The 12,248-nt window shown below is 47.6% G+C and overlaps 1 protein-coding gene across 50 annotated transcripts in view; it reads right to left on the minus strand.

Moving 5' to 3' along the window:
* Positions 1-12,000, minus strand: part of MADD (MAP kinase activating death domain) — a 38,983-nt gene extending 26,983 nt beyond the window's left edge. For all 50 annotated transcript variants that reach the window (XR_009564851.1, XM_030864487.2, XM_060303236.1 and 47 more), the window contains exons 1-12: positions 11,861-12,000; positions 8,460-8,619; positions 7,124-7,720; positions 6,409-6,712; positions 5,756-5,887; positions 5,220-5,333; positions 4,445-4,525; positions 2,403-2,581; positions 1,828-2,063; positions 1,472-1,628; positions 1,097-1,200; positions 302-492 (exon numbers count right to left, since the gene is read on the minus strand). Coding sequence is in view for 49 of the 50 variants with exons in the window: in XM_030864487.2 (XP_030720347.2) it covers positions 302-492; positions 1,097-1,200; positions 1,472-1,628; positions 1,828-2,063; positions 2,403-2,581; positions 4,445-4,525; positions 5,220-5,333; positions 5,756-5,887; positions 6,409-6,712; positions 7,124-7,720; positions 8,460-8,521 (2,157 nt within the window). In the remaining variant the exon portion in view is untranslated. The remainder of the gene's footprint in view (positions 1-301; positions 493-1,096; positions 1,201-1,471; positions 1,629-1,827; positions 2,064-2,402; positions 2,582-4,444; positions 4,526-5,219; positions 5,334-5,755; positions 5,888-6,408; positions 6,713-7,123; positions 7,721-8,459; positions 8,620-11,860) is intronic.
* Between the last annotated feature and the right edge of the window lie 248 nt (positions 12,001-12,248).

Here is a 12,248-nt window from a genome sequence, read left to right on the forward strand (position 1 = left end):
GTCAGGTTGCTAGCCTAAGGGGTAGCTGTGAGAAAAGATCTTTGTTATACCCCTGTTCTCTATCTCCACAAATTATGCAAAGGGGATCTCGGCTAACCCCTGAACAAAGCTGGATGTCCTTCTGGGGTCAAACTGTATCTCACAGGCTCTAAACTATAGGATCTACGGAGAGGAAGAAGGGGGAAATGTGGAGAAAGTAGTAAATTAATTGAATAGCTTCATCCTAGCTTTCCTAACAGAGCTGAGGCCCACGTCCCAAGTAACAGTCCTCCCTTATCCACTCCTCCAAGTCCTCACGTACAGAACTGGTTCCATGGATAACGGTGCTGGGGCTACTGCTGGCGGTGGTGCTGGAGCTGGAACGCAGAGGGGGGTTTTCCTGAGAGTTCTCGCTGTCTGGGCCAGGTTCCTCTGCTTCCTTCTGGCTCTGCAGCTCATCAATAGCTACCTCACTGGCATCCCCCAGTGCCGCGTGTGTCAGAGGATCCACGTCTGCCAAAACCCAAGGATTATGTGTATGGCTGATTCACTTTGCTGTACAGTAGAAACTAATACAACATAGTAAACCAACTATACTCCAAGGACTTCCCTGGTGGCGCAGTCGTTAAGAATCCGCCTGCCAATGCAGGGGACATGGGTTCGATCCCTGGTCCGGGAAGATTCCACATGCCACGGAGCAACTAAGCCCGTGCGCCCACAACTACTGAGCCTGAGCTCTAGAGCCCGCGAGCCACAACTACTAAGCCCTCGAGCCACAACTACTGAGCTCACGTGCTGCAACTACTAAAGCCTGTGCGCCTAGAGCCTGTGCTCCGCGACAAGAGAAGCCACCGCGATGAGAAGCCTGCGCACCGCAACGAAGAGCAGCCCCCGCTCGCCGTATCTAGAGAAAGCCCAGCCAACGTGGCAATGAAGACCCAATGCAGCCAAAAAGATAAAATAAAATAAAAAATAAAAAAAGTATACTCCAATTAAAAATTCATTTAAAAAAATTTTAATTAAAAAAAAACAACAACAAGGATGGCAGGTACAGACCATACCATCACAGAACCCCAAACCCTGTCCCAAGCTGGCCAATTTCTTCAAGTACACTTACTAGGAGTATCACCATTGATGTCACATTTCATCATCTCACTGACAAAGTCACCAAGGGAAGAGTAAGAAGAGCTTGAGTCATCATAATCCATACTATCACTGCCGCTGCAGAGTGAAGAGCAAAAAAATAAAACAGAAAGAAGGGGCAGGGAGGAGAATCAGCATTAGGAAAAATAAACAGAGGAGCACTCTTAACTCAAGGCCAGGGAGCAAGATAAAATAAGGAAACTAACGCAAAACAATCAACCAAAATATAACCCAAGGCTTCAAGGACTGATGTCTAAATCCTATGAAATTCTGCAATTGTGCTAAATAACGGCTAGCAAGAGCCTCTTAGACTTCAAGAACTGTCTTGCTGCCATAAGGGGCTGCTCACCTGTCATCAGTAGGGTCAGTGTCAGAGTCGTGCTCCGGCGGCACGCTCAGCGCCTCGGCCAGGTGGGAACTGCTGTCATACACTCGATAGTGGACAGGCTGCAGCTGGTGGGTGTACCACTTCGGCTTGTCGCCTATCAGGGCTGGATCGAATGTGTCTACCCACGGAGGAAAAAAGGAGAGAGTCAGCAATAAGGGAAGAAATCAAGCAAAACCTAAAAGAAAGGTGGGAAAAAGTCTAAGGCAAAATCAGAATGGCAGGGGCAGGTGGAAGATTAGAAAGGGAAAAAGCAAAGGGAAGAGCCATCAGGAGGACAAACGCAGAAGGAGGGGCAAAGCAGAGGTAGGTGGACTCACTGTTGTGAATCCGCTGAAAGGCATAGTTGGTGGGGTTGAGGATCCATTCTCCAAAGTACTCCACAGCCTGAGTCCTGGCCAGTTTCTCAGCAAAAGGAGTCTGCCGGGGACGTGAGGCTAGAAAGGAGCCAGCTTGGAAAGCCACCACGGGCCGGGGGAAGAGACGCAGGGTACGCGTGTGCATCTGAAAGCCCTGCAGCACGTTGGGGGAGTTGAAGAAACGGACCATGGCCACTCTGGGGAAGAAGGGGATGGTGAGATGACCTGAGTCCCTCGCCCTGCAGAGCAAGGAGGCCTCAGACTACCTCCCACAGTCATCCTTTCACGGGCTTCCAACAGCAAGGGGAGAGGTATCTTAAAGAATCATCAATCCCCTTCTTCACACGAGGTCCAAGAGGCCTGCGAGTATGATTATTTCTTCTGTTTGCTTTTACTGAGGTGGCAAATGTAACCAAATATTATATACATTGTATACATAAAGAACCTCTGGCTCAGGGAGGTAATCTGCCCCAAGGTCACTGAGTGAGCAGAGACCCTCTTAAGAGCTTGTGACTGTGGGGATGGCTTGGCTGTACCTGGTTGCGACATCCACAGAATCCACGTCGTTGCCATAGATGAGTGGGTTGAATTCAGTGGAAGGTGTAGACTGCAGGTCATTAGAAGGCCTTCCCAAGAGAAGAGGGATCTCCTGGCCTTCGTGGAATTTCTCCAGATTGAGGATGGGCTGGGTGTTGAGACTCATGCTGGCGAGGGCCTGCGGAACAATAAGTCCCTCAGAGACGGCAGATTTCTGGGGCAGCCAGCCAATCTCAATTCCTAGAAAAGAACCTTCACCTTTGAAACAAAAATCCAAATATTTTAACCTTTAGAAAACAATCTGAATTATGAAATCTTCAGCTTAAGCCAATCTGACTCAAGGCAACGATCTAAACCTGAAGTCCGAGGCAACAGTTTTCAAATTTGTTTTAGCTACAAAATCTTGTTTTTCAATTGAAATCTACGTAGAAGTATAAACAATCGAAACATGTAAAAGTAAAGCTCCTCTGAAGGACATAAGGAACCCAGAGCCTCATATGCTCGGGGGTCCCAACCTAAATCAACCCTCAGCGGCTCCGTGGGGCAGTTTGAAAACCACTGGCCTAGCCCAGCAGTGTTTCTTAAATGTTAATGAGCATAGGAATCACCTGGGGATGTTGTTACAATGCAGATTCTGATTCAATATACTTGAGGTGATTCTGCCCTTTTAACAAGCCCAGGTGAGGCTAATGCTGCTGGTTCGTGGACCACACTTTGAGTAACAGGGGTCAGGATACAGGATCTGTGAGCCCCCAAATCTTAGCTCCTACAAACATTTAAACTCCAATATCATATATCAACCTCTCCATCTCATGAGTCATACTAAAGCAATCATCAAGAATGAAAAACACAGCAAAGGAAGACAGCTAGAGAACTTTCTGAACTTGCAATCCTCACCGGACTCTGCAGTAACAAGATATCATATTACATCAGTAGTGATGAAGCAAGTGAAAAAGGGAGAAGGATAATACAAAAATCACCCATTTATATCCAAACAGATTTCACCTAGAGGTATTTCTTTCTTCTTTTTTTTAAAAAATTATTTATTTATTTATTTATTTATGGCTGCGTTGGGTCTTCATTGCTGCGTGCGGGCTTTCTCTAGTTGTGGTGCGCGGGCTTCTCATCGCGGTGGCTTCTCTTGTTGCTGAGCACAGGCTCTAGGCGCACAGGCTTCAGTAGCTGTGGCACGTGGGCTCAGCAGTCGTGGCTCGTGGGCTCTACAGCTCAGGCCCAGTAGGTGTGGCACACGGGCTTAGCTGCTCCGTGGCATGTGGGATCTTCCTGGACCAGGGCTCGAACCCGCATCCCCTGCACAGGCAGGCGGATTCTTAACCGCCGCACCACCAGGGAAATCCCCACCTAGAGGTATTTCTAAGAACTGAGACAACACAGACAGAGATTCCTGAAGACCCTTCAAATGACAGATTCCTAAAAAGAAATACAGAGCTATCTACTGGTGGTCCTACATAACACATACAGCAGCGCAGAGGACCAGGGCCTCATCACACTTTACCTTCAGGTACTGTGTTCAGCATGCAGAAGAAGAAGAAAATCAATTAATGAAAAATGTATTTAAGGGTTTTTACTCAAAGAAAGGAATTTTTTTTTTTTTTTTTAGAAAGGAATTTTTGAAGAAATGATTCTATAGGGACCAGATCAATTCAAGAGGAAACCATAAAAGGAGCCAGATTATCCAAACTACTGACTCCCTCCTGTAACACTGAGAGAATGCTCCAAGGCCATTAAGAATGGCAGATGGGACAAGCAGCAGAAAGTGAAGGGCTGTTTTATACAGCATTACAAGGATGAGAGGGTGGGAGGGGGCACACAGGGAATTAAAAGGAATGTAAAAAGCCCTTTCTGAGATTCACCCTGCAACCCAGAAATGGGATACATCTCCTTTTAAGCCCACCCAAGGCTAAGAAAATCTACTCCACTTGAAGTCTGAAAGGAAACTGGCTCTTACAATAAGAGCTGTCTGCCTACAGCAGTCCTATAGGTGCTTGCTTTTCTTTTCTTTTCTTCCTTCTTCACCTACCTGTTTTAAATGTTTTTTCAACTCTAGTGATTCTGGTTCTGGAAGGATAGGTAGCACTTCTGCATTGGTGGGGGCAATCACCTGCACCAGAAGAAAGATAAAAGGCATGACCTTAGAATTAGCTGCTCCAAAGTTTCTCTTACATAAAGGTAAGTAACAAGAATAGGAGGTTATATATACGGTATTATTATATATATGCAAACACATATATTATATACACACATATAAAATACACACATACACACGTGTATGACACCTATACACACCTGAAAGGAAATATTATACCTAAATGTTATTGGTGACTATCTCTAGATAATAGGATCATAGTTTTTACTGACTTCTTTATACTTACTTGCATTTTCTGAAGTTTTACAATGAACACATATAAGGGCTACCTACCAAAGTTTGAATGTACTCACACTGCAGAATGTTAATATACTTTTTTAAAGTCTGCCGTTTCTTACTAGAAACTACACTCCCAGAAAGCCATTAGATGACCTACACCACAGTAATGATCCTGCAACCACAACTGCCCTACTGCTCTTGGAAGATGTGGGGAAGCATTTAACTCCAGCAAAACTAAATCTTATAATTCTTTGAGTCCTAACCAAGGCTTATTAAGCCAATAAAGTAAAAGCAGTATTTTTTAAAAAGTTGTTTCAATGAGTCTCATAACAGCAATCACCCACAAACTTAGGAACTTCCTGGGAGTAATCTAGAAAAAGAGAACACAATCCTATTCTAGACCCTACAATGCCTCAGCAAAGAGCCTCACCCTACTGCTGTCCAGATCCACTAGCCACACGTCGTCAGGCATTTTGAAGTCCAGTTTGTAGAGGAAGAAGCTGGCAGGGACGCCGATGATGTACGGCGTCGGAGCCAACAGCAGCTGTGGAAAAGACAAGAAACAAAACCAAAACCAACTGAGATCACATATTGAGTCACGATTTTTCTAGATAAGGAAAACGCAGGTCCACAATCCCTCTTCCAAATCCTTGAAGGTAGACGTGTTTCAAAGTTCAGAATTTTTCAGATTTTAGAAAAGTAATAGTGCATATTCTACATATTATGTAGCACCTGCAGTGGTGTAGCCAGCAGCCTATAATCATTATATTAACTGTGATAAATAAAAAACATAAATAGCATAGGTTTTGCCACCAGATCAGTTCAGATTTTGTAGACAAATAAGTTATAACAAGGAATTCAGGACAAGTACTGATTTACAACTTCTCTGGGCATTGAGCCTTCGCCCTCAGAGCTGGACAGAGTTAGAACAGAGGTGACAAAGCCAGAAGACACCTTGAGACTCACCTGTTCTGCAGACGCCATGCAGGTGGGCAGCAGTGGAATAACAGGAAACATATACTCCAAGGGATAAATCATTGCCACAAATGCCATCACAGACATGGAGAGTGCGTTGTAGTCTCGGGACTGCAGCACCACCTGCAACGAGCCACACCACAAGGGTTACCCGACAGGAGAAGGTCTGTGAGAAAACTGCTTCCCACACTACAATTTAGTTTCTGTTTCACCAAGTCTACGGCTCTGGGAGCTTAGTTTCCACACTTATCACTGCCTCACACCCCATCCTGCCTGCCGCCTCCCAGCGCAAGCACTGCAATAATTCTCCCTTGAATCACTCCTTGTCATCCTAGTTCTTGTACCCCCAAATTCCAGGGTCACTCATTGGAACCGAACGACTGAAATTTTCAGAGAATCAGGCTGGTATAGTTAAGAAGAATTCAAATGAGTGTCAAGCCCTCTGAATATATCCCACACGATACTAGCACCTTAATTCAACCCACACCAACTGAGTACCTGTTGTATACCTGGTATCGTGTTATCTCCTGGAGACAAAATGATGCAAAAGATGTAGTCCCTATCCTCAGAGAACTCATGGGTCTAGCCTCTGCCACATTTCAAAGCCCTTTCCCTAGAACAGTCTAGAAAGCTGGCCCTCTCACCTTGTGCTCTAACAGGATGCAGGTTAGCACCTGAAGACAGGCATCCACACCCAGAAGTTCCAAGGGAAGGTGCAGTGGGAAATCCACTAGGGTGAATCGAGAGGGGTCTGGAAGCGCAAAGGTCAGAGCTTGCTGGAGCTCCTGGGGCAGGACCTCAATGTCCACTCGCTTCTGCCCTGAGACGGGTACTGGGGAGCGCAGCAATCGATAGATCCAGGCCTCAATCTCTCGAAGGTCGTGCAGAAGGGCACTTGACTTCTCCTCCACTAACAACGACCCAGTAAAGATGCGCCACATGGTGTCCCTGAGCAGCAGACAGCAGGAAACAGACGCATAAGCACTAGGAGCCGACACCCCACTGCAGCCCAGCCATAGAGGGTCTAATGACAGAAACTGGAGGAGCCCACCCTTTGGTCTCAGCTAGGATCACAGGGTATACATACGAATAATGACAAGGGCAAAAATGTATACACAGCAAGACTCATCGTCCTGCCCATCATGAAACACCAAACTCCTCAGCATCACTCCAAACACGATCATGGAAGGAAGTCTAACTCTGCAGTAGTCTTCTGCTTAGCACGGACTAACACAAAGTGCTTAAGGAGGTCTGAAGGACCTCAGGCTTTAGAGGAAAATTCCTACGCCCCTCACAAGCCAATGACACCTCAACTCTAGATGCCGCCCCTCTCTTCTGAGCATCAGCAGAGAACCGTACCTTTGTATGCCTCGAGGGATGCCCAGTTTCTTGCCCAGCAGTCGCTCACTACAGCAGTCCACCAGGCGTTTGAGGGTGTACAGACACTCCCGGAAGGTGGAGAAGAAGGGGTAATGGCTGAGCACACACAGGGATGTCAGAGTGCTGTTGCGGGAACGGCTCTCCGCCTTGGCCCGGTGTTTGCCCCGAGGAGACTGGTTCACATCCGGGGTAGAGTCGGCACTGGGAGGCTGCAGGGACGGGCCACTCTCCAAGCTCTCGGTGCCAACCTCTTCTGAGATGCAGGTGGCGTGGGGTCCTTCCTTCCCACGGGACCCTGCCCCGGCCTCCCCCTTTTCCTTAGGCACGCGCTTTTGGAAGGAGCGGTAGAAGTTAACACAGATGCCATAACGCGTGACTCCGGTGTCCTTGTCGGTGAGAGTGAAGACAAAAGAGGTGTCCTCGCGCAGGCTCATGCGCCGTTGTCGCACACTCAGGCAGCCCTCCGGCTGGCAGAAGAACACGACATCCGGGGGCAGGGGAAACTCGGCGTGATCCTCTAATGGGTATCGCCGTAGCAGTTCTGGAGTCTGGGCCACGCTATCACTGCTCGGGTGCCTGGAGAACAGAAAGACAAATTCAGCAGTCTGAAGGCACAGAACGCTCTTTCAAATTTTAACCACAGTCAAGAAATAAATGCTCTTTTGGATAAAGAAACCTAGCTGCCGGACCTTGGAAAACATGCCACATTTAGCTGTAGGCTAAATGAGGTCTGTGCTGCCATGAAGATGCCCACCCTGAAATAAAAGGAAAATGGCGACAATAAAATTATCACTAACACTTTGAGATGACTAGCATCTTTCAAGGTGTATTAGCTAATGAATTCCCAAAACAGCATATGTAGAGAGAGAAGGAGCACAATGTACTTTTCCTTTGTACGAAATAAGGAAACTGAAGTGTATAGAGTATATTTGCTCAAAATCACAAAAACGTTAGTTAAGAGCAGAGTTTTGCTCTGTCTCTGTTCCTCCAGGCCAACACTCTCAATCTACCTGTTTTGTTTCCCTTACTGGCAGCAAGGTTCCCATCAGGGTGAAATAATAGAAGAAGAATGAGATATGCAGGGCTTCCCTTAACCTTCCCACAGGTTAAGACTCTGTGCTTCCAATGCAGGGGGCAAGGGTTCAATCCCTGGTCAGGGAACTAAGATCCCATGTGCTACATGGTGCGGTGGGGGGGGTGGGGGGATGGGGAAGAATGAGATACGCAAAGCAACGTGGAAACGGGGAAGGGAAATCATCACAGATTTTGTGGCTATCCCGGATGACAAGACAAAAATCAGTCACTTCTTGGTTACCTGGCCCCTACGATCACTAGGTAGTCAAGTAACCGAGGACAGGACTTCTTCTTTTGCACCATGGTTCCGATTCATCAGTTCATCTCAGAGAAACTTCAAGGCACCAAGCATGGAATCAATGTTCCCAGGAGGAATTCTGATATAATCTGAAAATCCAAGTCTAATAGGAAAAAAGTACTGATAAGATCCATTGCTGTGCCTAAGGGACTCATCCCTCTCAGCTTCATCCCAGCCAGGGACATAGGTCAGAAGATCTTCCATTTTAGTACTAAAGATAGGAGAACATGACACTTTTCCTAGCCTAGAGCTCTGTCCAGGCTTATGAGCTCACAGAGTCAAATGTCAAGAAGTAGGATAAATAATGGCTCACCTCTCCGTCCCTACAAACCAGCTCATTTCCAGCCTCACCCCTGGGGCTGTTTCTGTTTCTGAAAAACAGGCCTAGTCAGTCTAATCTGGACTCAGTTATTATGATAACAAAAATTAAGTCACTTTCAGGACTGCTCCAGGGTGGATCAGAATCAAACCAGACCCTCTAATCAGAACTAATCTGCACTCCTAGCTCTAGGTGGAAACCTAATTATTCTCTGTTCCAACATTCTGCATTCAGCTTGATGTGAAATTACCACATAGTCTATACAGTTAATTGCACTCAGACAGTAACAACAGCTGGCTACTCTACCCCATGCGTTCTCAAATGAAGAATATCTATGCCCCAATTGCTTCATCGAAACCATTTTTCTCCCCTCTTCAAGCAAGAAAGGGGCCCAGTGGCTACTGCTACTAGCTCTGCCCTTGGTGCTGAATCACAGTCTTCCACTTATATTCTGGTCCCAGGATTCGAATTAGTAATACAATATACACAGATGAGGCCTTGTCCTTCTTTATCTTACAAAGATGAAGAATTAGATGCAGAAATAACAGTATTCCTGCAAGGACAGGGAGAGGTGCTCAGAGGAATTTCTAAGCCATAGTCCAAAAATTAGAAAAAGCTTACATGTCTTAACTGTAATTTATTTCCTGTTGGGTCTCCATACACTCCTCTAAATAAAATGTTTCACTCCATGACAAGGTTACTTTCAGTGCTTCCAGCATTCCCCCTCTGTGCTCCACACTAAGACCCTGTTCACTGTACACACAGAGAGAATCCCATTACACTACACACACCCTCACTCTCTTCTTTGCTGCCGTGTGCACTCCCATACATACAATGTACACACTCCCTGTATGCTTAAGGCTCTATTTGACGTAGATGAGAAGCTCTATCTTTTTTCTCTCCTACTTATTAAAAAAAAAAAAAACTATTTACAACACCTCTCAAACCCTCAAAATACTTCTCCCTCCTTTCTCTTGCTCCCAATAGAGGACCTGCAGGTAATAGGATTCAGTTTTGTCTCCATAGCAACTCTGGCTCCAGCACTATTTATAGCAGAGTCACCGCCCCTCCCCTGCTTGGGGACCGCACAGTGCTATCAGCTGCTACTCCAGAGCTGGCCAATGCCCATAATAGTTCATCCTCCTTGAATCCAGAGACACCTCTTCCACTGATAGCACTTACTAATTGTTAGGTTATCTTCTCCCCCATGTGCCTTTAGTTTGCACTTTGTCTTAATTCTGGATTTTGAAAGAGATATCTCCTTTCTACACAACGAAAATGAAGTTCCCAGGCTTGCAAAATACTCATTTCTAGGCAACACTACCACCCCAAAAGCCCTTTGGGACTCTCCACTGCTAAGGACTCATAAGCATACTGCAGAACGTGAGGCATTGCAGTATGAACTGTTAGAGAGCAGAGTTCAGCTCCTCCCAAGCAGAATGAGAAGGGGAGGGAAACACAGAAATGAAATGGGAGATGGGTAAAAGCATAATTCATTCTCTAAAGAATTATATGGAAAATGCCTAGTGAGAGCCAAAGTATCTTAAAATAAAACAGAGTTTACAGGACCAGAGCTCAAGGCTAAGCCTTAAAATCTATGTTTATGTTGAAAACCAGGAGCCCTTTCCAAATAAAAATCTCAAAGATCACACCTGAAGCATCTTCTAATATATTAGGCATCAGGCCTCTATCCTTGGTGGGATCCCAGCCCCCTCTCCACTGAGAATCACCTGATAAAACTGAAATCATTATCATGCACTACAGTGCTCACCTCCCTCCAAAGCCACAAGGACCCAGAGATCTTGTGACTGTTCTAGCCACTAGTGATAGGATGGATTTTTAGTCTCAACTTATAGCTCATCAACAGCCACTGCCTTTGGTTTTTCAGATTGCAGAGATAACCAAGGCTTTTCTTCCCATTCTCTCCCCTCTCCCCTCCTCACGAAGACTCTAAATTCTCTCGCATTACCTATAACTCACTCTGTCTTCACATCCACCCACTCTGCCTCTTGCCTCAGCTACACTTAACTAACGTACAGCTCCTCGTTCCTAGCCCCTATATTCCAAAGGCATCAAGCTCAAAATGCATATCTATCTGCTGAAGTTCTACACGACTACCATCCACTCCATCCACAGACCTTTAAATTATCTATGTCTTTTCAGCTTACAAATGGCCACATTAACCAACCCTTTGGATTCGCCCCTCATTTTGGGCAGGATGTCATAGTAAAACCACAGGAACCAGAGAGCGATATGACATCTTTGCTGACGTGAGCACAACAGGAGGCTCTCTCCCCTCCACCGCCTCCCCAGGCAGTGACCTTGCAAGCGCATCAGCACAGACGGGTCCAGCGTGGGGAAGAATGAGAGTAAAGAGGCAGGCAATAGGCAGGGTTGGAGAAGAGGGGAGGGCAGGAACAGGAGGACTAATTTAGAGGTGCACGAGGATGGGGAGGGAAGCAGTTGCAGGAAAAACTGAACGGTGTCTCCACTCTCCAACAAGCCAATTTTGAAACACCAAATTAAAAAAAAAAATTTTTTTTTTTAAAGAACCAAACGTGCTTTTCAAACCCTAACCAAAAATAAGGCGCGCGGGTGCGCGCACACAAATATACTCACGCACATACACACGCACACACACGAGCCATGTGGCTAGCACGGCTCGGGCCCCCGAGCTGGACAGCTCTGGCCGCCCCCTCACCTGCTGGACAGTTCTCCCCCGCCCCCGCCCCGGAACCAGGACCGCCCGCCAGCCCCGCAGGAATCTCGCCCTGCAGCCGCGAGCTGCGCCTAGGCTCGGAGCCCGAACCCCCTCGGCGGCCCGGACGCCCCCACCTCTAGCCCCACCCTCTTCCCTACGGACCCCTGCTGTCCCTCTCGAGACCTACGCCCCCTCACACTCCTTTAGGGCCTCCTTAGAGGCCCCTTCGCCCTAGAGCCCCTGTTTCCTCCCAGAGTCCGTTTCTCCCGGGGAGCCTCGTCCCAAACACCCTTCCGGGGCCCCCAGCGGCCCGGACCCTCCTACCTCCCGAGCCTCGGGGGACCGGCCGGGTTCGGCCAGACGTCCCCCGGCAGCCGAGCGTCAGTCGCTCCTCGGCGCGGGCGCCGCTCCGAGCGCACGCCAGTTCCGCGTCTGCACCGTGAGCCGTGTACCACTCCGACTCGGTGAAGGAGGGGGAGGCTGAGGGGCCAGGGGCCGGACCATCCACCCCCGGGGGGACAGGGCTGCACCAAGCTGAGCGCTGCAGGGTGGAGCCGGACCTCGGGAGAGAGATGGCTACGCACACACCTATGCTTGTGGGAGTGGGAACGCGATGGGGAGCGCTGGGCCAGCCCAGCGCCTCTACGTGACAAGGGGAGGACCCAAAGGAATACTTTTTGTTTGGGTTGCGCGCAAACATTTTAATTCGACA

The sequence above is a fragment of the Globicephala melas genome, chromosome 8 (assembly GCF_963455315.2).
Source record: "Globicephala melas chromosome 8, mGloMel1.2, whole genome shotgun sequence".
NCBI lineage: Eukaryota > Metazoa > Chordata > Mammalia > Artiodactyla > Delphinidae > Globicephala > Globicephala melas.